This window comes from Carya illinoinensis, chromosome 5 (assembly GCF_018687715.1).
Source record: "Carya illinoinensis cultivar Pawnee chromosome 5, C.illinoinensisPawnee_v1, whole genome shotgun sequence".
NCBI classification, from domain to species: domain Eukaryota; kingdom Viridiplantae; phylum Streptophyta; class Magnoliopsida; order Fagales; family Juglandaceae; genus Carya; species Carya illinoinensis.
Genome location: NC_056756.1, coordinates 36,395,189 through 36,420,694, shown reverse-complemented (window position 1 = coordinate 36,420,694; position 25,506 = coordinate 36,395,189). Strand labels below are relative to the sequence as shown.

Below are 25,506 nucleotides of genomic sequence, written 5' to 3'. Positions count from 1 at the left end.
TGCCACTAATATTTTCACATTTGCCAAAAAATCGTTGGAACAAGTTTTGTCAGCGTTTTCATAATTGCTAGGATTGTTTATAAAACTATTTCAAGTGCAAAAGTCACCTTTTGTGGCGATTAAAAGTCGCCACAAATAGTATTTTAAAAAATATAAAAAAAATAATACAGGTGAACCTCTATGGCTGTCATAGCCTAAAACACACAACATCCTTATCATACAATAAACAAAAGTCTACTATAAAGGGCTAAACAACTTTATAGTTAAATGTACACAACTTTTGTGGTTAAGAGAAAATAAAGAGCTACAAAACATGTAAATTATACACATCAGATTTCTTATAGTGATACCAGAGAAAAAAAAGTAAAACTAATTAGGAATGCGCTATACACTTGGGTGGACCAAACGGAACCCAAATCCTACAACTTAACTACCAAAGTCAAACAAATCTGAAAATGTAATTAACATTCATTCAAATATGTCAACTGTGCTGCTCCTCTACCTTTATAAATTATATCTAATCAGATATTAATATGCACCTAGGCATGAGGGGTAAACAAAACAACTCCTGACAAGACTACATCAGCCCTCATACTTGTTGGATATTTGATATTTCCATCTGGACAAACCAATTTGGCAAGTATACATAAAATGTATTAGTACACACCATCACAGCAGTTATAAAGGAGTAGTGCATTCGCCGTGTTGAGAATTGAGGGGAAATTAAATATATATAGTCATATAAATTAATGGGTTGTAATATTATGCTTAAATCAACATAATGTCAGCAACATAAGCATGTAAGCAAACCTGAATCTAAGTAATCCATCAATCACCTCCAATATCCAACACCCAGATTTACATGGGGGCTTATAAAACACTACTAAGTACCATACCCTACTTTTCATCACCAACAAACTTATATTAGAGTGATTAGAATTTCTATTAGAAGACAATTTCTTTAATAAGTTTGCCTAATATACAAGGCATAAACATGCACAAATTAGCAAACAAAACCAAACATCCTAAAAAACAAGAAACAATATTCCTAACATAGCAAAAGCAAAAAAAAAAAAAAAAGAAGAAGAAGAAAGAAAAAAAACAAATAATGCATAACTTGCGATACCTATAGGTTCTAGCTCTATCTATCAGCAAAAATAGGTTCTACCTGTAAGCAAGAAAAGCACAATATATAAGAAACATCCCTAGTTGGTCTAAAGCACAATTATATTTCCCTCCCTCCATCACAACTTCAACAACTTGAACTAAAAATTGGTTTGCTTTTAGATCCGGTGATCCAATAGTTACCTTGTCAATCACAATTATGCAAAGGAGATTACATAAGCATCAAGTTTTCAGCCACCAAAAAGAGAAATAGGGCAGTCATCAATTTGCAATGGTAAATGCATGTGTGCAAACTCATTCCAGAAGATAAACCTTATATGCATTGAGTAAAAATTGCCTTGCTAGAATTTCAACCTCCCTTGGCCATGTGGCACTCCAATACAATGGCTTGATCTGAAATGAGAAAAATGCTTGTTCCCTAAATGCAGCAACTTTTAATGCAGAAAGACAATAGTTAAATTAACGTGAGGCAAACTCCATCATGGATCAAGTATATGGCTAGAATGGAATTTCTTAACGAAGCCAAAGTAAAGCTTCTTACCATAGGACAAGCTAGAAAATATAGGTTTTTTTCATGTCAATCAACACATGAATTCTATACCTGTTACTCTCTGTTTTTCAATAAGTAGAAGAGAAAAACTGTCAACTGTATGTGGTAACATTTGCTGAACCTTAAGTCACTACAAGGAATTTTATACCTATTTCAACCAAAGAAACGCACGCTACATCAAGGCGACAAGTGCAGCTCAATATAAAACTTCATGATCTTGGTTTATTTACAAGTTCATGATCTTCAATTAGGAATAATTTGGTTGATTAAATGAACCAAGGGTATCTTGTTTAAAGATAGCATCAATAAAAATGCTACTAAATTAACACCCTCAGATGCTAAGTCCTTTCTTTCATCCACATATTCCACAAAAAGATGAAGAAAAAAGAGAGAAGAAATGTTACCTTGTGAAGTGAATCTGTGATGGTAGACTTGTATGAAATGCTGCCTTGTTTTCTTTTTTTAATCCATGTTCTCTTCTATTAATCTCTCCACTTAAACATGTCTAGGAAAATTAATTATCAAGAAGAAAACATCAACCAGTTGATTCATACGATTTTCACAACCTTATCTTTTTCTTGGAGTTATATAAAAGGATATTTCAATTGCAAAGTGACAACCTTTTTTTTTTTTTTTAAACCCACCTTGACTATCCTTTCTTTTTTTTTTTTAATAAGTCAACTTGACTGTCCTGTTGCAACCAAACCTCCATTTTATTCCAATTTTCATTTGAATCATACATGATCAATCATTGGGTTCAGCCAAGTTCCACCCAACATTATTTTCATTCCTTTATTGCTTTGAATCCCCAACTTGAAAGAAAGGGGACTTCTAGTATAACATTTTAGTATTTTTCAGATAATGACTTCATGCACCTATTTTAGGGGTGGTCATATATTACAATCCCATTAACTCAATATAAACATGAAAAGTACAATAATCTGTTAACAAATAAAAAAAAAAAAAAGGTTCCAGCTATCCTATCCTATCTCCTCCTATAGGTTCTAGCTCTATCTATCCTATCTATAGTCTCCATCTATCCTACCTCCTCCTATCGGTTCTAGCTCTATCTATCAGCAAAAATAAGTTCTACTTGCAAGCAAGAAAAGCTCAATAGTTTGTTAACAAATAATAATAAAATACTAGTGAAACTGTATGGCTTTCATAGCCTAAACCACACAAAAATTTGTTACAATATATTATAAATACACTAAACAGAAAAGATTAAAAAGAGAAGATCTTCTCTTTTTAACCGTTACATCCCAACGCATATTATATTAAATATTTCAGCCTACCTTAACTCAGACACAACCTAGCCCCATCCCACCATTTAGAGTTGACCACATATATCCTAACCACATATAATCCTCCCGATATTTGGAACCTGCTCATAATAATATAAAATGAAAGCATCAAACAAAAATGAAAATCTAAAGCATATTTAATTTTTGAAAGCATTCATTATGTATTTCTCTATTTTTTCCTAAAACCATTTAATTGCCTTAATTCTTAACAAACTTTTATTTAATTTCATAACCAACGTCATGACATGCATATATAAAATTTATTGAATTTCTGAGTAATTTCTCTCTCTACTGAAATATTCATATCAGATTGAGTATGAAATTTGTTGCTAGGTAACAGGCTTTACAGAAACAATAACTTATGGACACACTTTTGTAATCTGATACTTCTACTTCAAGAGATTCCAAAGATTATTCATGATTTTAACTTATAAGTGTGAAATAAAAAAATTAAAAATTGCTAACATATATGGGTGCCTTGAGCTTTTGGACTAGGTTGGTACCTTCTGATAACAGAGACATCACATAACCTCTTATAGAAATCCATGCCAGTAGACACAGGCCCTGTATATCATAAAGTAATATCTCATGAATTTAGAACATAAGCCTGACTTTCCATTAAAATAGCATTACAAAGTAAAAGTTGGAGCTGACAAGTTACCGCATCATTTTACTTTAAATTTCTGTAGTCTACAAGAGATTAGAGCATGGCATACATTAAAAAGGATACAAGTTTACGAAAACAGAAACAGAAAGTTCATACAAGAATATATGAACTGCGTAGCTTACATCAAGTACCCAGCTTAGAAAAAAAATTTATTGCATAAAGAAATGCCATAAGCTTGGGAATATAAAACATCGATAAACACAATCATCCAACAACTTGGGGCTGTATGACCTAATATCAAAGAGGTAATAAGCTCCATCTACAATTCGTATTCAAGCATGTGATTGACCATCATGATATATAAGTGTGATATATCTCAACATGTTTTGGGAAAAACCATTTACATCATTATTCCCAGCTAAAGCACCAGAGAAATGAGATTCTAATTGAAATTTCAACTATTGCAGCCTCCAACAAAGTTCAAGTCCATCCAAGATAATGAAATTCATTTATTTTTTCTTGTAAATTAATACACACTCAGAGCATTAGCATTAGATAATGAACAAACACTATAATCACTACAATAAACACTATAATCTCAACAAGAAAACAAGCAAATCAGACCAATGAAACAAATGAGTGAGAGAGGAATATATCTAGCACAAGCTATTCCACATTAACCTACACCAAACTGAATTCTTTTAAAAAAATAAAATCTAGGGTCCAAATTCTAAGAGCATCTAGGTTCAAATCTTTAAATCATGCTTTCTGATTGGATCTCCAAAATTAAAAGTAGATTTTGACATGCTGCAAACTGGGATAGCCCATGCATTTGAACCATACATGCTGATTGGATTTGAGTGATTGGTAGTGTTATAAACATTCACCGAGTGTTTGCCTGTTTACTAGCAAAACAGTTGAAGCTTGCAACCCACAATTGATCCAAAACCAAATACTCCACTAGCCTAAATGGAGCAATACAACCTCCTTATATATAACCCCTTACAGAGAAAGGGGATAGTGAAAGGGAATTAGAGTAAATATAGTACCAAAAGAAGAAGAAGAAGACGAAAAAAAAAAAAATGAGGAAGAAGAAAAAACAAATGACAGAAAAATATTATTTATAAGTTATGGTAGTTTATGGTTTCCCCCTCATGATTTATAAGGTCTGTTTCTTACTACTTATCCATTGTAATGAAGCTACCACTTTTGAAGTAGAACTTAAGAGGAGTCAGTAGAAAGAAAAGAGAGGAGCTGTGTGTTGTTGTTCCTCTCAGTTCCAGCTACTTATAGCTGGTTTTGGTCTGAGATTTTAAGGTCATTTGATATTCCTAAGGACCTAATGTCATGTATTGAGGTTGAGTTAAAGAGATGAGATAAAGGCAAACTAGAACTTAAGAGGAATCAGAGCTAAAGTCATGTCAAATTTTCTGCACTAGCTTGATAAGCCAATAAGTTAGTTGTATACCTGTTTCAAAACCCCCCTCCTTCAACTATAATCCCAACTACACAAGCAATGAACTAACGTTTAGAAAAATTAGAAATAAGCATGATTTATGGGTAGACATGGCATAAACACAGGAAGAGATAGTTCTTGATAAACCAGAAAATTCTAATGAAATCCTTAGTTGTTTACTTAGTTATTAGCTTGAGTAGAAGGTAAAAAAATACATACTGATCTCTACTAGTTTAACACATAAAAATGGAGGCCTAAATGTGATTGAAAAGTGATTCAAATAGAGGAAGAAATATTATTAAAACTATAGCAGAACCTTTTTGTAGAAACTGTCGGCATGGAACAAAACAAGGCAGAAAATCATCTCACCTTTTTAAGCAGTAGATAGCACATATTCTGCATGATATTGATCTAAAAAAGCATCTAATCCTTGTATAATAAACTGCTTCTTATTCCTTGTGACGGAGGAAGAACATGTTTAATCCTTGTATCATGATATTGATCTCCAAAATATATAAGTGTGATTTCAAATGTTCAGCTCATACCAGTTATGCTACAATGGGAGATGAAACGCAATTCATAAGTAACATAAAAAAGGAGATGCAAACCCAATTCATATAAGATACTGATATATGACGTTATGAACCCTAAAACTAAGTAAATTCATGTGCTTTAACAGGGTACTTACGGTAAGACACCAGCAAGATTTCCAATCAATCCAGAATAAAGGCCCTTCAAATCTATTTTCCCACCACCATGCACAACTTGTAACCAAAGCATAATGTTAAAATTTAAAGACACCCTAGTAAACAATTTGCATAAGAGAAAAAGACCCATGCAAACCACAAATTAAATTAAAGGCTTTGCTAGATACAGTCGGGAAATACAGTCGGCGTGCAGTCGGCTGTACGGAATGAATAAAAAAAATTATAAAAAAATTATTTTATATTCAGGAGGACCTACATGAATAAAAAAAAAGTTATAAAAATAATTTTTTTTTCATATAGGTCCCGTATTAATTCATTTTTTTCTCCACGACCGCACGCCGACTGCATTTCCCGACTGAAAAAAGTATGTCTTAAATTAACTATATAACCCCCCTCACAAAAAAATCTATATAAGTGTGTTGCAAAGACAACAATAAAAATAATGGCAAGTAGTGGTAGATATAATTACCCCTGAACTAGCATATTCTAACAATAATTTGAATCTCCACCATAGTTTGCATGGAAATGCTCTTCTGAATCTTTGTGTCTTGAGACTTAAAAAATTTTGCTAAGCCAACCCATAGTTTGCATGGGATTCCAATGATTATCTAGCGGGTTCATGCCTAAAGATATTGGATTATACGTACCCTGAGTTTTCTTAGACTACATGAGATTCCATGCACGAAGTTAATGCACATGATGTTTCTACACAATGCTATTAACCAATTTAGGTTTTCCATCATTGAAAAGGTGGCTGCTTAAGAATTCCTTTCTAGTTAGATCTCCCCCTACCCTATACATATTGATAATCTTTCATAATCACCACTCTTAATCTAGGGCAACTTTAATGGTGGTTTTGATGTTAAAACCCCATGCCTGGCCTGAAGGTCATGTGACCAATCAGCAATCGGTACTCCCTAAAGATATGGTGATAAAATATGGTATTTGGATATTATCTTAAAAGTAATTAATATTGTAGCATGTTCTGTCAGTTATAAGTTTCTACATGCATGCATGGGAACCAAAATTTAAAGAGACTTTTCCAAAGAGTTAACCATATTGATGTAGGACTATATATATATATATATATTGGATCCAATTGATCTTGTAGTACTTGTCTATTAATCAGATCAATCACAAATGCTAAATGAATTCCCCCCAATATGTCAAATGCTAAATGAAGAAAACAACAAGTACTAATATAGTCCCTTGGCTTGAGTTTTGTTAATAACTTACCAAAACCAGGGACAAAATTACATAATCAAAGACATCCTAAACTTTACTAGATTTGAATTGGAAAATCTAATTGTTGTTTTTTGAGCAGTATTTGAAAGAATTGACTCCAACCATGCTTCGCAATCAAACACCAATATTAGGTATATATGTAGAAGAAGAAGAAGAAAAAAAAAACACTTGGAGCTACTCTGCATAACCATGTTGTCATTGGCATCGCCTATTTTGGGTGCTTGAGCGAGATCCGTGAGGGGGAGAGCAGATTGACAGTGAGAGAAAGGGAGAGCTTTGTGGAGGGGGTAAGCTACGCTGGTAGCTGGAGGTGGTGCTACGGCTACAGATGCAGTGGCATTGGGAATCCGAGGGAGGGGAGAAAATAATTCGAGGGAGAGGAAAAAGAGAGATCTGCGGGAGAGAAAGAAGCCACGAGGGAGGGGCTTGGCTGGGTTGGCCGGCGATGTTGGAAGTGGATGGTGACTGTGGGTCAGCGGCAGCATGCAATGGCTGCTGTGTGGAGGCATGAAGAGAGGGGATTGGGGGAGAAGAGGGATTGGGGAGAGACGAGAGGGGTGGAGGAGACGACTGGAGGGAATTGATGGAGATTGCAGTGAAGAATGGGGTATCGTGAACTCTGAATGGGTAAGGCGATTGATGGAGGCACATCTTTGGTTTTGGAAAGGAAACAACGACCCTAGTTTTTATGGAGAAGGAAAATGTAGTGGAGGCCAGAGATGGAGCTTTGGGACATATTCAGAAATGAAGATTGTCGCTGTGTTTACGTATGAATTCAACAGAAGGGATCTTAATTGCAGGTTGCCGAAAGATTGGGGAAAAACATGGAAGTGGAGAAGGTACTGTGAATAAAAATGGATAAGGCACGAGGGGATGGAAATAAAATGGATTTTGGCGCCCGTATCTTTCCCAACAATTTTAAGTTGTTGGGATATTAATTTGGAGATTGCAGTGAGATCTTTCAAAGTTAAAAGCTTTTAAATCACTGTAAAAAAGTAAGTGACAGAGCTCATTTTCATAATTGTCGTATCTATGTTTAGTTTTTGCCGCAATTTAAATTTCACTGCAAATACCAATATATTACAGTGATTATTTTTGCAACAAAACTAAAATCACCAGGAAAAGCACAGATTCTTGTAGTGATTTGAATTTTCAAGTCACGTTTTGTAACAACCTGGCCTAATAATTCTAAAGTTAGAATATTGATACTTTTTATTGGGCCTAAACTATATTTAGTAGGCTATATTGGATAAGCCAATGAGCGATAAATTATTGAAGTTGATTAGAAGTTTTAATTAGGCTCAATAATTAGGTTAAATCTCATTTATTATTTATTGAATGAGTTAGACTCCTTTTAGAATTTAAAGATTGGCCATTAGAAATTTATTTCAATTTAAAATCATCACTGATTGAAATCAATTATGCAATCTTAGTCACTGTCAATCCTATATTGAATGAACTACTAGATCATGTTCTTAAATTCAAACTCTTTTGTTAGATGATGACAACTGAGTCGTTAGCATATTAGTGTCACTACATGTATTAATCGAGTACAATTCAAACTGGTCGTTACCCTCTCCCAAATTTCTTTATAAATATCTTCATTCTGCATGTTATTTAGAAGAAATTATAATCCTCCCAGTCTAACACGATGATCGATTTTGTGTCAGAAATTTTAGGAAGCAACACTATAAGTTAAGTAGCTTGATCATAAATTATAGTTAGCATATGTTAGCTAGTTATATATATATATATATATATATATTATTAAAGCCAATTCTTTGGAAGTCAACATTTACATACCACACATGTCATGATATTTGTAAGCATATCATTCATCATGTCCCATTCTGTATATTATATTTATATATAGATTATGCATCTCATGTTGCATAAGACATGTAAACTTTCATAAGATCAAGTGTAATATGAGCTTAGAAGAGTTAATCAGATGGTCATTAAGATCCATGGTACCAATACGAATTTATTGGTGGATGTGCCTGCTACAAACCTAAGTGTGGTCTACCATAGAATGCTAGAATACTATTAGTCGCTCCCTTTGCGGCTGTAAGATGTTGGCTCAATGCACAACCTTGCAAATAGGATTATGCATGTGTGCTAGTATAATAAGTAAGATAAGTTAGATGAATCAAGATAAATCATGCATGTCATAGTATACATATGAACAATCATGATTTTAAGTTCTCATAATTAGATATTTTATGAAAAACCTTATGTTAAGTATGTTTACGTTATGATGAGTTTCTTACTGAGTTATCGACTCATTTTGGTCTATTTTTATGTTTTTAAACCACCCTAGGTTAGAATATTTATGAGGAAAGAACTACAGGATGAGACTTACTCCAAGAAGTCGTGATAGTGGCCTAGATCATGTGCATAGATTTGAAGTTATAATTTTTTTATGGCACGGACTTTGAGAAATTTTAATAAATGCTTCAATGCACTCACTTTTTTTTTATCTCAATATTTTAATAAAGAATGATTTTATTTATAATATCTTGTGCTTCCTTTAGAGTAAAAGAAAATATTTTAAGTTAAGGTCAATAGTAGCACTCCGACTCTCAATAATTTTTTAAAAGTGACTTTATTTTTAATCAAGGGGAGCGAGGTGTTACATGTTTGTATAAAACCTTTTTTTATTTGAATAAGCATTTAAATTTCAAATAAACAAAAGTATCAAAGCCTTGGTTATGAAAATTTTAACATGTTAGTTTGGTTTTGATACAAATCCAAATCTAGTTGCTGGCTTTTCAGTAAAGAGGGTGCTCTCTTGACTTCTCAATCATCTTCGGACTACATTCTCTACCAAAGAGTTTGGCCTTCAGGATCAACCAGCTTGCCCTGAACTTACAATTACACAGGTGTAAGGCTCAGATGGAGGGTCATTTAGAAACAGTGGATAGTATATGGTTGGCAGTGAAGGCATGTTTGAGGAACATAGCATTGCAGATTAATAAATATGCTTCTATTGCCAATTCGAATCAAATTGTGCTTCTAGCATTAGGAATTCCTTTTTTAGCAGTAGATGATCATGTTCCTTGCTTTGTCAGTTGGAAGAGACCAGTGGTGGGGCGTGTAAAACTCAATGTGGATGGGAGTTGTAGGGGAAATCCTGGCTAATGTGGGGGAGGGGGTGTAATTCGGGATTCTAATGGACGGTTTATTACTATGTTTTCTACATTTTTGGGGCATGGTACTAGTAATTTACCTGAGTTGAGAGCTCTACTCGTTGTGTTAGAATTGTGTATGCATTTCGGTTTCATGAATATTGATATTGAGGGTGATTCGCAAGTTATGGTTGATTGGATTAGGGCTAGACACTATTCGGTCTGGTATCTCAGGGACTATTGGGACACTATTTTGCAATTACTTGATGGTATGGATTTCTCTATTTTACATCAATATAGAGAGGGGAATCTGGCTACAAATTTTTTAGCGAGATGTGGGAAGGAAGGCATAACGAGGAGATTTGAAGTCTTTGATTTACTTCCCAATTTTTTGAGTGGGATGATGGGGGTGGATAGATTGGGTTTGCCAAATTTACGTTGATAGTAGTTGCTAGTTTTTATTTGCTTTGTTGGTTGAGTAGGTTTACATGTTTGATTATAGTTCTATTGGTTTGTTTATTGGTTTGTGATGGGTTGATGTATCAGTTTTCCTCCGTTATAAGTGAGGTTTTCTTTTTCAATAAAGTTCGGAGGTGCCATCCTCCTTCAAGAGAAAAAACTGATCATGATTTGATTATCTGCTTGTTTATGAATATAAGCCAGCACATAGAGCAGAATATAAGCATAAATTGAGAGGGAGATGTATCAGATACCATATGAGTGCATATAATAGATCGATCCATCATGAAAGAGTACGAGGTATCTCCTCAAACTAAGATGACCCAAAAAAAAAAAAAAAAAGAAAAAAAAGAAACAACAATACATGAAAGGGTACCCTTTTACTTACTTTCTTTTTCAGAAAATAAAGGTATTTATTTATATATATTAGGGTGGGGCTACACTCCCGCCCGACCTTTACCTCTGGGCTTACTGCCCAGTGTTATTTATTTACATATATTTTGTTCACATCTACTTCTGGCTGATCTTCATGAGAGTATCATCTATCTCTCTGGTAAGACCAACTGAAACCGGAAGCAATTCTATTGGATGTGGAATATCCGCGTTAAGTTTCTCATATTCAATAGTCCAACGGCTCAAGCATCCCTCTTTCTTTGGAATGGCCAGAAAAATGGCCTTCAAACTTTTGTATGCTTCGGCTAATTCCCCTCTATCATATTGAAAGTAACCGGTAGTTTTTCATCATCTTTGCTCTCGATGATCTCCTTGGAAATTATAGTTTTCCCCCCTACGAAGCCAGACCAAAAGAAAAGAATGGATGAAACACACACACACACACACATATATATATGGAACCATACAAGCTGCAATGATACCCTAAACTATCAATTTCTAGAATCTCCTCGATCCGATCCCAAGCAACCAAAAAAATGCAATATATTCCATTTTCCCTTTCGAAAGTCCAAATTACCCCTAACAACTTTTAAAAAGACATTAAAATCATTGTAATTAAAAATTTTAAAAATAAGAAAGAAATACCAAATGACCAACCAAAAATTAGTAGTTTGTGCCGTGTGATCATTGGAATTGATAATTTACTTAGACGATTGCAAATAAAAAATTGCAAAATGCGAACAAGACGCGCACTACAACAAATATGGCTTTTAGTGACAGATTATAAATAGTGACGGTTTCCAAACTGTGACTAAAACGTATTTACTGTGACGGTTTGTGAAACGTTCGGACGTTTCACATAATACTTTTGCACGTCACATTAACGTTCGAATGTTATGTATATTTACGTGCGAACGTTCGAACGTTTTAAATAATTACGTGCGAACGTTAATATATTAGCGCCGATGTTCGAACGTTAATGTGATAAAGTTCGAATGTTATATGTTAAATTACATAAATTAACCATAATATATATTTTTTTAATAGTAAGGTTGAGTAACGTTATATTAAAAAAAAATTAAGAGTAGAAATTAAGCTACACAATACATACATTAAATATTTGTGTTCATTACATATGTCGAAAATTAAAAACGTTCGAATGATAAATTTTTACAAATCACTTTCAGAACTGCTGGTTTACAAAAGATCGAAACTCCTCAGTCAATGTCTCAACCTTATTGTTTAGCACATCTACATGATGTGCAAGATGTGCGACAGCCTGATCTATATGTGCAATCTGTCTATCGATCTGTCGGTCTATATGCGCCTTCATATCTGTCATCATTGTATCAACCCAAGCAGGTCGCACATCCCCAACAGATGTAACTCCCGGCTGCTGACTAGTACTCGCCGACGGGCGAGCAACATCGGCCCCAGACTCAGTCGGGGGAACAAGATCTGGCGTAGGACCAGACTGACGCTAAGCTGAGCCTCTCCCCTGTCCAATGCTCCGGCGGTGTGTGGTTATGTCGATAGGGCTCATCTGGTTTATCACCATCTCCTCCGCCTGGAGTGGCACTCCCCAGGCTAGTAATAAGCGGCTGATGATGACTCCGTATGGGAGATTATCCGTGGTAACGATGCTGGCCTCGTAACGGATCCGCTCAAATATAACAAGGGGCAAGTCAATGGGCTCACCACGTGCCAAGCCAATCAGGGACTGTGCACGAGCTCGACTGAATGTGCTCTTATGTGCCACCGGCTCTACATTTGTTGCAACAAAAATGTGCAACATGCGAAAGAAAGGCAGCAGCTGATTCTGGCTGAAGGAGTTCGGCCTATCAAGCTTTGTGCGGTCCGTGCCAGTGAGGATGTAGAAATCCTGGTCCTGCTCATTGTCACCAACCTCAGCAGCAATAGGATCGCCCTCGGGTCGATCTTCTTCATGACTGGGCATAAACTGGGTATAAACATAAATTCGGGTCGATCTGCCTCGAATATGCCCGGGGAAAATGCAGCTGCTATGTCACCAGCCTGAGCAGCTGTGGACTCAGGTAGTATACGCGGAATCTAGAGTAAGTCGGCGAGAACTTCTGCCAAGAACTGAAACTGTACACCGCATACACTGAGAGTATGGGATGATGCATCGTTAGGCATGGTGGCCATCCCAATGTAAAACTCTTGAACCATTGTGGGGTAAATCTTTCCCCTCAATGTGCATATGGGGCCCCAACCTCTGGTGACGAAGACGTCTCTCAGCGTCTTCTGCTCCCAGCTGAGCTCATCAAACTCATTAATGAGGATTTCTCGTTCCCCCATAACAGTTCATGCCCCCAGTCGAGCAATGTCCGGATTGCCTCCATCCCTCCCTCGCTTCCTTGTCGTCATATACTGAGCCATATCCTGAAAATTAAAAAATATATATAAATTATAACATTTAAAAAAAATGATTATAATCACAGATACATACGTATTATGACATATATGGATTATACAGAAAATTAAAATATCATCCTTATAAATTTACATAATTTTGCCAGTAAAACTTTTAAATAATTTCACTTTTTCAATATATGAAATAATAATACTTAAAAGAAACAATATAAAAATATTTTAATAGGAAACATTCGTACGTTATTGAAAGTTTGTTCGCACGTTAAAATAGGTGAGACAATAAAAAGATGATACGTTCGGACGTTTTTATCGAACGTTTCATTCAAACATTCGATAAAAACGTGTGAATGAGATTATTATGTCCGAACGTATTATCTAAATGTTCGGACGTAATGAATTTGAACCGTCATACGTTCGGATTCTTACTAGCCGAAGAAGACCAACGGTTTACGTTCGAATGTTTTATCTAACGTTCTGTTAAAGCGTTGGATAAAAACGTTCGCACGTAAAAATAATACGTTCGCACATTACAATATAACGTGCGAACGTAAATAATACCAAAGGTCACACGTTCGGACGTTGTGTCGTGACATCCGAATGTTACGACACCGACTCACTGAGTTGACTCAGCCATTACCGAAAGCTTCGAAACGCATGTTTCGAAGCCACAAACAACCAAAATAAGCATTTATATATAGTGGGGAATGTTTCTACGGTCCTATTTTATCAATTTACTGCGAATGGTGGCCGGAAATGCAAGTTTTATAACTGGCCTACAGTGGGTTTCGAATTTTTGAAACCCACCGATTAAAAGCAAGGAAATAGAAGAGGGAGAGGGCACATTACCTTTTAGTGACGGTTGCGGTGGCGGATGGCGACGGTTGCGGCGGCATGCGTGGCGGAGAGGAAGAGAGAGTTTGAGTTTTCTGACCCGTTTCGTACAAGTTAACATCCGAACGTTAATTAATTAACGTTCAGACGTTAACTGCACATGCGAACGTTATGTTGATTACGTTCGGACTTAAAATCATACGTGCCAACGTATAACTTGTACGTCCAGACGTTGTGTTAACATGCGAACGTATAACGTATAAGTTCGGACGTCAATCAAAATGTCCGAACGTTTTAGTTATAACATTCGAACGTTTTTTTGATGTATATTATATTACCTATATATTACTATATAATATTATACATTATATAATATATAATATGATATATTATAATATGATATATTATATAATATATATTATATAATATATCATATTATATACGTATAATATACATATATTATATAGTATATAGTGTTAATAGTGTATATAGCGTATACTATATAGTATACTATATAGTGTTATACTATATAATATATAGTATATTACACTATATACTATATAGTGTTAATACGTATATAGTGTTATATACGTATTATTGAAACCTATATTATATAGTATATAGTATTATAGTATATACTATATTATATACGTATATTACTATATAGTATTTATTATAGTATATATTACACTATATTTGTAGTATATATACTATATTATATACAAGTAGTATATATAACATAGTACTAGTAGTAATATATTATACTATATTATATAGTTATTATATATAGATAACATACTATATAATACTTATACTATATTATAGACTATAATATAGATAATATATTATATAATACTTATACTATATTATCTAATAACTATATTAGTTTAATATAATTATTAGATATACTATATTAAAGTATACTATACTAGGATAATATACAATTTTTCCTATATAATATATTATAATATACTTGTTATAACTATAATATATAATATATTTATTATATTATAGTTATAATATAATATATATTTTATATTATTAGTTAATATAAAGTTATAATATATATAGTACGTTCTTAATTAATTGGTACAAATTATATGTTATATATATTATAATTGGTACAAATTATATATTAATTAATATTGTATAATTTATAATTTAATATATAAATATATTATGAGGGGGTTCGTAGCCAAGCACCCCCGCCCCCGCTCCCGTCGTCGCCCAGCAACAACTCAAGGGACATCACTCAGTTTATTCCGCTCCCGAGTGACCAGAGGAGCTCCATCGAGATAATACCCCATCCCGGCTTGGGGTCGTGATACACACGCACCCGTAAGTCCACTTACGCCAATAAACAGGCTTTTCACAATTAAACAAAAATACACGTGAATGCACCATGTAAATGCTATATCAATGCACAAAAATAATCAACCAACATAATTCAATAAAACAAGCAACTCCGTCCTCCATCCATCCGACCCCCGAACTCCTCGGACTCAGTCCGGAATCAACCAACCAGCAGATAAAATTATTGAATGAGCAATATATTTTTAAATCTGAAAATAGGGTTTGGAAAATACTTACAGCGCTATATGGTATTTTTAGAAAGCTCGCGGCGTTGCAAACGGCGGAGGAAGAGCAACGTAACAGTGTAATTTACACTGTTGCCGTGGGTAATAAATTATCAATTTTTGAACGGGGACAAACCAAGGCAGGAAATTGATAGGGAATGGTCTTGAGATATTTATGAAGCTAAAGGAAACGAGTTTTGGCCGTGGGTGGTGGTGGAAATGGCGGTCGAAGGCCAAAAAGGGGCTGAACGGAGTTGAGCTCGTGGGAGCTGCTCCGGCAACGGATCGAGGCCGGAAATGGGTGGTTTAGGTCGGCAAGAGGTAGGGGAAGAAGCTATGAAAAGATGGTGGCCGGAGGTGGTGCGACGGCGCCAGAAACGGTGAAAAACCGTATGGCTTGGAGGAGCTCGTGGTGGCTAACGGTGGCTCGGATGGAGGTGAAACTTGGTGGGGATGTTCACCGGTGAGAGGGGAAGAAAACTGGGTGGGTGGTGTAGGCCACGCCGCCGGCGAACGGCGGTTCTGGGCTGCGAAAGCAACCGGCGAAGGTGCAAAAACAGAGCAGGTGCAGCGACTTCCGGTGGCTCTCGAAGGCTAACGGCTGGTCCGATGGCTCTGAAAATTGGTGGGGATGATCTCTGATGGAAGGGAAAGAGAATGGTGGTGGCGGTGCACTAAACGGTGGCTGGACGGCGGAGAAATGGGCGGTCAAAGGGGCGGCGATGGGAAGGGGTAGGAGAAGGGGGCTGCGCAGGGAGAGAGTAAACGGGAAGAAAAAGAAGAAGAAAAAGAAAGAAAAGAAAGAAAAGAAGAAAAAGAAAAGGAAAAAGGGAAAAAGAAAAAGAGGAAAGAAAAGAAATGAGGTCCAATCCTCACTCCGGAGACCAAAAATCGATCCGCCGAAAACGATATTAAAAAAATGTAAAACGACTAAAATAAATTAAACACAACATCAAATAAATTAAAACCAATTTAAAATACATTAATTTAAAATAAATAAACCAATATATTAATTAAAATAAAAACAACAATTCAGTGAAAATACACGTAAAAGCGGGTCATCACATTTCCTCCGTGCGTGTTAGAGTGAGAAACAGAGAGTTTTAGAGAGAGGGAGCTGGGAAGTGGAAAGGTTTGGAGAGGCAAAGAGAGTTTTAGAGAGAGGAAGAGAAGAAGTGGAGGGTTATAGTGAGAGAAAGTAGGTATAGTTTTAAGCATTAAGGTATATACTTATTTCTCATTTTTTATTTGTAATTTACATGATAATTATCAATGTTTTGTTTCATATATATTTAACTAACTAGTATTGTGTATTTTTTGAAGGATCATTTGTTGTGAATTGTTGAAAAGTTGTGATTTTTGAAGAAGAATTTATTTAAAGCACAAGGTATATATACTAAACTCTATTGTTACATTTTATTGTGGATTTAATTTGTGATATAGATTGTGTTGTTTGGATGAATTAAAAAGAAAAATTATTGTTATTGAATATGTTTATTCTTAATGTGATAATGTTTTAGTATAGTGTATGTTTTTGAATAATATATATTTGTTAGTTTATGTGTCTATTTTAGTAATTTGTTGTGATAAAAGAATATATATAACAATTTATTTAATAAATAAATAGTGTGATTATTTGTGTAAAAATAAAAATAAATAGTATATAATTTATAATAACGATAATTATAAATTATAATATTACAATTAAAACTATTATCTATATAATTAGTTAAATAACTAATATAATAAATTATCATATATTACTAAGTGTCAATTATAAGGCATAACTATATAGTATATATAAAAATTCGTATAACTAAAATTATAATATAAATAAGTATTATAAAATAATAATTCCTAAAAATCTAATAGCTCAATAATCCTAAATATTTTATCTAATAATATATAGTATAGTGTTATTAGTATTAATCCACCATAATAATTATCATGTAATGTATAGTATTAAAAAAGGATTAATAAGAAATAGATAAGTAATTATAATAATAATTACTTATTTAATAATAAAAATTATTATAATAATTATAATAATTTTGGCAATAATAGTAATAATTATATAATAACTGATAACAATTAAGTGTTATCAATATATAGTATAACTAGTAATTATAATCTAATTTACTATATATTATATTAAATACGAAATAAATAAGTAAAAATTGTTATTTTATGTTATATAATAACAAATAAAATATAAGTGTTATTAGTAACTTATAATAGTAATTATAAGATATTTTATAGTAGTGTTATATATTATATAGCTGATAATAAATATAATTTGTTATTAGGAATTATATAAGTCTACAAATAATTTCTAAGTGTTATCAATCATTAATAATATAAATATTATTAGTACATTGGGATAATTCAAACAATGTGCGCTAATTTATGAGTAGATTTTTTTATTAGATATTGTATAACATTGCATAAATAACCTTAGACCCGTTTGGGAATTAGTGTACATTTAGGTGTACATTAATTCCTGAATTGTCCAGTGTGGACAGTTTGAGATTATATTATATGTATTGCACATAAACGTTATTCCTACGTTGAACGTTTAGTATGAAGTTTCGGTGTCTTCCTCATTTGTTCTTCGGGTATACTATTCTTAGGGTCATAATCCCTATATGTGAACATGTATACTTGGAGAACTATGGGGAAGTGCTGTCGAAATTTTTACTAACGTTCAAAGTAGTAGAGTGACAGGACTTGTGCAATATGGAGAATATAATCTCGAATGGGATAGGACCAACTACCTTGAGAAAGAGTACTTTGAACATGATGTATCATGACATGCATGTGTATTTAACTTTTCCATATATTACTAAAAGATTAGATGCTTTTAGAAATGGATAAAAGTTGGATGCGTCTAAGCGATAGACTTGGAAAAGATTACATACCCTATGCGCGTGGAGTAAGGGCTTTCATTGATTTTGCAAAAGCCTCTGCTGATAGTCGTGGTTACATTAAGTGTCCATGTCGAGGTTGTAAAAATTTGTGTGCGATAGGATTGGATGAAGCTGAAAGTCATATATTTGTGAACGGTATGGATTTGGGGTATACTCGATGGGTACTGCATGGTGAGCCGTATGCTGAATCAGCGGATGACTTATTCAGTCAACGGGAAAATTTGCGGCACGTGGATGATGATTATGAGCGAGATGAGATGGAGGAGATGTTGAGTGACATTAGAGCTGGGATGTTTATGGATGAGGTTGACGACAATGGCTCAAGTGGGCGATGGAATGATTTAGATAATTTTCCAGAAATGTGGGAAGATGCAAAGCGTGAGCTTTATCCAGGTTGTACAAAATATTCTAAAATGTCGTTTATTGTGCGGTTGCTTCACATAAAATCATTGTGTGGAATGTCAACCAAAGCAATTAACATGGTATTAGACTTATTTAACGCAGTGCTTCCCGAAGGATCTGCATTGCCGAAGAACTTTTATGAAGCGAAACAGTTGAGAAAGGGATTAGGGTTTGAGTATAAGTCCATACATGCGTGCAAGAATGATTGTGTTTTATTTTAGAATGAGAACGAGGAGAAACAAGCATGTCCTGTATGCGGAGAGTCGAGGTGGAAGGATAAGAAAAGCGTGCCGGTTAAAGTATTGCGATATTTCCCATTGAAACCCCGGTTGCAAAGATTATACATGTGTAAGAAAATAGCTCACGATATGAAGTGGCACAAAGAGAAAAGAGTTCAAAATGATAGATTTATGAGCCACCCTGCTGACTCACTTGTGTGGCAATCTTTCGATAATCAGTATCAAGAGTTTGGGATAGAAGCAAGGAACATGCGTCTCGAACTCACAACTGATGGATTCAACCCTTTTGGAAATATGAGTACAAGTTATAGCACTTGGCCTGTAGTGTTGATTCCGTACAATCTTCCACCATGGAGGTGCATGAAGGTGCCCAACTTTTTGTTAACTTTGCTTATCCCCGGCCCGAGATCACTTGGGAATGACATTGACGTATATTTGCAGCCGTTGATTGAAGAGTTGAAAGAATTATGGGAAGCAGGCGTCAAAACTTATGATGCATCCACATCAACAACTTTTCAGATGCATGCTGCGGTAATGTGGACGATAAATTACTTTCCGGCATATGAGAATCTTTCCGGCTGGAGTACCAAAGGAAAGTTAGCATGTCCGACGTGTAATAAAGAAACTATTAGTGAGTGGTTAAAATATTCTCAAAAGTTGTGTTTCATGGGTCATCGACGTTATCTACCAACAAATCATGCATGGAGAACAGAATCCGCTAAGTTTAATGGACGAGTAGAAAATAGAATTGCGCCAAATGAGTTGTCTGGGGAAGAGACCCTGGAACAATTGGTACATGTGGCAGCGAACAATTTTGGCAAAGGTTTGGAAAAGAACAAGCGAAAACAAGGCGTAGCAAAATTGAATTGGACAAAGCGTAGTATTTTTTTTGAGTTGCTGTATTGGTCGTCCTGCATGTTGCGACATAGTTTGGATGTAATGCATATTGAGAAGAATATTTGTGATAATATACTGGATACATTGATGAGCATCAATAAAAAGACGAAAGATACGATTAAGATAAGGAAAGATCTTGAGAGAATGGGAATTAAACATAATTTGCATTTACGAGTGGAAGGTGAGAGGGTGGTCATGCCGCATGCATGTTTTACAATGACAAGGGAGGAGAGGATAGACTTCTGCAAATGGTTGCAAGGTGTGAAGTTGCCTGATGGTTATGCTTCAAATATTAGTAGATGCGTAAGCCATGATGACTGGAAAATTGGTGGATTGAAAAGTCATGACTGTCACATATTTTTGCAGAAGTTATTACCGGTGGGAATTCGTGGGAAGCTAACATCTGCTGTACGTGTTGCCATAACTGAACTGTGTATGTTTTTTAAGGATTTGTGTGCTCGGGTAGTGAAGCGAGATATGCTGCAGAAACTGGAAGAAGACATTGCTACTATACTATGTAAATTTGAGCAAATCTTTCCACTGTCATTTTTTGATGTCATGGTTCATTTAGCAATACATTTACCCCGAGAGATCATGTTGGGTGGACCAGTACAATTCCGTTGGATGTATCCGATTGAAAGATATTTAGGTCGACTGAAGCGCACTATTGGGAATAAAGCCAGAGCTGAGGGTTCAATAGCAAAGGCCTATATACACGATGAATGGTTAACATTTTGCTCTTTATATCTTCGTGGTGTTGAGACACGATTTATTCGTCAAGAACAAAATGCTGATCTTGCTGCTCCGCCTTCTCGTGAGCTATCAGTGTTTTCTCAGAATGTACGACCTTTGGGTGCACAAACGGGTTACGATTTACTTGATACAGAGTTGGATAAAGTTCGGTGGTACGTACTAAATAATTGTTAGGAGATTGATCACTATCTCAGGTATGTCGTTGTACAAGGTTTAAATAATTCTAAAGATTATATACAACTTTAACTATTGTTATGTAAAATAATATGATAACTTATACTATACAGTGAGCACATGGACAAACTTAAAATGGAAGGCGTCAAGGATATAGTGGCAAGACACGAGTCAGAATTTTCTGCATGGTTTGAACAACATGTATGAACTAAACTATATACTATATGTTACATGATGAAAGTTTTAACTCTAGCTAATATTTAATAAATGACATTATTTAAATTGTTAGATATTGGAACAACGTGCTGGTGATCCCGGATCAGTCTCTTTTGAATTGTATGCATTGGCCCGTGGTCCATCAAATAGAGCACTTCGATACACTGCATGCACAGTTCGAGGTTATAGATTCCATACTCTGGACCGTGAACGTAATAGAAAAACTCAAAACTGTGCTGTCTTGGTCGAGGGGAGTCATGGAACAGATGATATTGATTATTATGGTGTCATTCGTGATATTATCTGATTGAAATATCTGGGTGGGTCTATAACATATGTCTTTAAATGTGATTAGTGGGATCTAGGCGGTGGTTGGGATTCGATATATAGGGATAATCATTTTACGAGTGTCAATACTGCATCTAAATGGTATGAAGATGATCCATTCGTACTGGCTTGTCAAGCTACTCAAATCTATTACTTGATTGATCTAATAAAAAGTGCTGATAAAGATAGTGGAGAGATAACTTGGCGAGTTGTACAAAAATTTGTCTCTCGAAATATATATGAAGTAGGAACGAGTGCAGATTACGATAATAGTGGAGATGAATATGACACTCCAAATGTAGAGGCCTACCAGGAAGATGGAGGAGGGGGTATTAACTTATTTGTTGACCTCGGTGCACTCGAGTTACTCTCCTTATGTAGAGATGACGTCCCACTCATCTATCTCGACCCGTTTTCATTAAATTATCACTCAATTGAAGAAAGTCAGAAAAGTACAGAAGAAGAGTCAGAAGAAGAAGACGAACAAGAATCCGGGGGGAAAGTGGATAAGGATGACGAACAAGAGCTTGATGATGATGACGAAGATGTTATACAGAGAGATTCTGAAACAAACATGGAAAATACATCCGAAGATGAAGACTAAAAGTACTAAAAAGTTTATTCATATATAGCCATTATAGAATTTTATAATAAATATAAATTTATTCTAATAATATTTTTTTGTTATATATAATCATTTCCAAGTATGCCGCCAAAAAGACAAAGGAGAAATGTGCCTCCTCCACCGAGTCCAAGTCCTGAACCCATTGAGGACTCCCCACCTGAGGAGTCCGTTCCCGAAGATGAAGTTAACATTACAGAGAACGATGCACAGTCGACAACTGTCGGTAAGGAATGTTTACGTTAATACTATATATAATCAAGATGTTTGTTTCAATAAATAATATATATAACCTTCAAAATTATATTGTCATCTATTAGTTGATGAACAATTGGCTCGTCGCTGTCGTGGCTATACACGCGACATCTCACTTGAGAAAAATCGAAGGCATGGTAAACTGAAAATCACAATTCCTGATAATTCCACTGGAGGAGTGAATGATAGTGCAGCAGTGCTTTCCTCCTATATTTGCACATTAATTCGAGCTTACGCTCCATTTTATGTGTGCTCCTGGAGAGATGTGCCGAATGAGATTAAGAAACACATTCGGAGTCGTGTGCTGGTGAGTTTATTTATTATATCATTTTTTTCACCTACATTAGTTTATCATATTTTTAACGTAATTAATTTATAATTAGGATGAATTTGACCTCGACTTTGGTCGTAGTGAGGATTTGAGAACTGTGAATGAGTTAATGGCTACACTATTCCGACGTCACAAGGGACGATGTCATGACCATTTCAAGAAATTTGAAACGTTTGAAGAGGCTGCACAGTCCCCTTTCCAGCAGATGAAATTAAACGACTGGATAAAGTGTTGTAATCTTTTTGCCTCTCCAGAATATCAGGTATTCTAGATTTATTTTCTATAATTATTTACATTTATATTTGTTGTTTATATTATATGTATCTACATATATTACAATTAACAGTAGGAATTATTTTTGTAACACTTAAGTTCTACAAATGCAAATAATAGATCTGCTCTGACTATTCACCATCGTGCTGGTTCAAGATCATTCCATCGTCTTGCTGAAAAAATGGTAATTAATAAACGCAATAATTCATATTTTTTCTTATTATTCTTTTATATAAGTACTAATACTGTCTTTTTCAAATTGCTAATGTCGTTTTCTTAGAAACGTGATGATCTTGAAAACTTTTCCTTCATTCATGTCTATGCTGCTGCTCACACTAATGAGCATAGTGAGTGGATGGATCTTGCAACTGCAATTAATTATGTAAGCGGTGTTCCTTTTGTTAAATAAATTATGTAACATGTGATTAAATTATTTTTTATTTCTATTTCTTTTAATATTTTACTTATTGTGTGTTTTGATCTTTCAAACTGCAGGGAAAAATGATGGAGATGCAGTCAGCTTCTGGGGATTCCTCTCCTAGTGACTTGGACATTTTTTCACAGGTGCTTGGGCCCAACTCTAGTATGGCAAGAGGTTTGGGACGATCTTTCAAGCATTCTGGTTCATCTTCCTCAACCTCATCGACATCACAAATTAATAATCTTACCAAAGATTTAGAAGCTGCACGACGCGAGAATGAGTATATGAGGTCTAGACAGCAAGAGTTGGAGTCCCTCTTAGAGCGACAGTCTCATTTAGAGACGCGTTTGCAGGACCAACAAAGAGACCAGGAGGAAAGAATCCGTAGTGAGGTCCAAGAGCAAGTGCAGCGGGAGATGATGCTGCAAATGAAGCGTGTTATGTCATTGCAACAGAATCGTGCTGGGCGAGGAAAGAAAAAGAAATGAATTTTATTTCTGTATTACGTTTTTAACATCTAATTTGAAAATAGTTTCAAACAATATTGGTTGTGAAATATGTACTGTAATATGAAACAATTGGTTTGTTTATTAAATGGATGAGTTTAGCATTTCTGATATGTACGTTCGAATGTAAATAAAATACGTTTCAATAGTATTACACGTTCAAAAATACGTTCGAACGTAACCATACAAAATAATAACAAAACGTTCGAACGTTTAAACCCAAGTTAAAAAACGTTCGAATGTCAAAAAGGTTTAACGTTACAAAAATCCGCACGTACACTTTACGTTCGAACTCTACTCTCTTAACCTTCGAATTAACGTCCGAACGTTATGATACAAACGTTCGGACATTATTTCCTTTTCGTTGGATTCGTGATTCGAACGTAACATTTGCACGTATAAACGTTTGAACGTTTACATTATACGTCCGAACTATAATCAACAAATGTTACCTTTTCTCGTTCGGATGTCAGCACGTCTTTTTTACATTCGAACGTATAATTTTAAGTTCGAACGTTATATTCTGTGACAGATTCTAACCGTCACAGAAAATAATACGTTCGAACGTTATTTCAAACGACACATCCCCAACCGTCACTAAAAATATTTTTAGTGACGCTTGTACAGTAAACTGTCACCAAATGTAGTCCGTGATGCACATTACGTGACAGTGGTGGTGACAGTCAAAAACCGTCACCAAATATATTTCGTGACATTTTTTCTATTTCTTGTGACAGTTTCATCTGGCACTAAAACCTATTTTTGTTGTAGTGGCGAGACATATATATAATGAAAAATTCTAAACATAAGCCCATACACCACACACCATCTATTTTTTTTAATTTTTTTCTTTTATTAAATATTTAGTATATGAATAATGAATAGAAAAATTGAATTAGTTTAAAAAAAATAAATCCAAAAAAAATTTTAAAAAAATTTAATAGAATAAAAAAAGTGAGGTGTGTGGTGTATAGGGCTTATGAGTAACCATTCTCATATATAATATAGATACAACAGTACCAATTAAGCTTAACATGTGACAATTAAGTGAGAGAAAGTACTTTTGTGGCCCTTACCGTATACGAGACGCCAGTTCACAACAGCACCCACATCTTCCCAGTTACCTTCAACTAAATCAACCTTGGGTATATAGGAAGGGCAAAGTTTTGGTATCTCGTACATTCGTTTCGCGCAAGCCTCATACATAGCACGAGCTGGTGACTTGGCCTCTATTTCAATACTTAACTTAGCAGACAGAGAAGAAGACATTTTTCCTTTCAATTAATTAATATAAGACTGTGTGTCCTGGAATCTAGTGCTCTTCAGCTTTTATAGGAAAAAATGGGCAGGGTTTAGCCGATCAGTTCCCCATTCTCTTAACCCAGCC

At 34.9% G+C, this 25,506-nt stretch overlaps 1 protein-coding gene across 1 annotated transcript; it reads right to left on the bottom strand.

Moving 5' to 3' along the window:
- Positions 1 to 2,971: 2,971 nt before the first annotated feature.
- On the bottom strand, positions 2,972 to 25,388 carry LOC122310301 (MLP-like protein 43). Its single transcript, XM_043124183.1, has 3 exons — positions 25,196 to 25,388; positions 3,483 to 3,543; positions 2,972 to 3,059 (listed from the first exon to the last, which is right to left on the bottom strand). The coding sequence occupies exons 1-3, from the start codon at positions 25,386 to 25,388 to the stop codon at positions 2,972 to 2,974; spliced, it is 342 nt and encodes a 113-aa protein (XP_042980117.1).
- Positions 25,389 to 25,506: the final 118 nt, after the last annotated feature.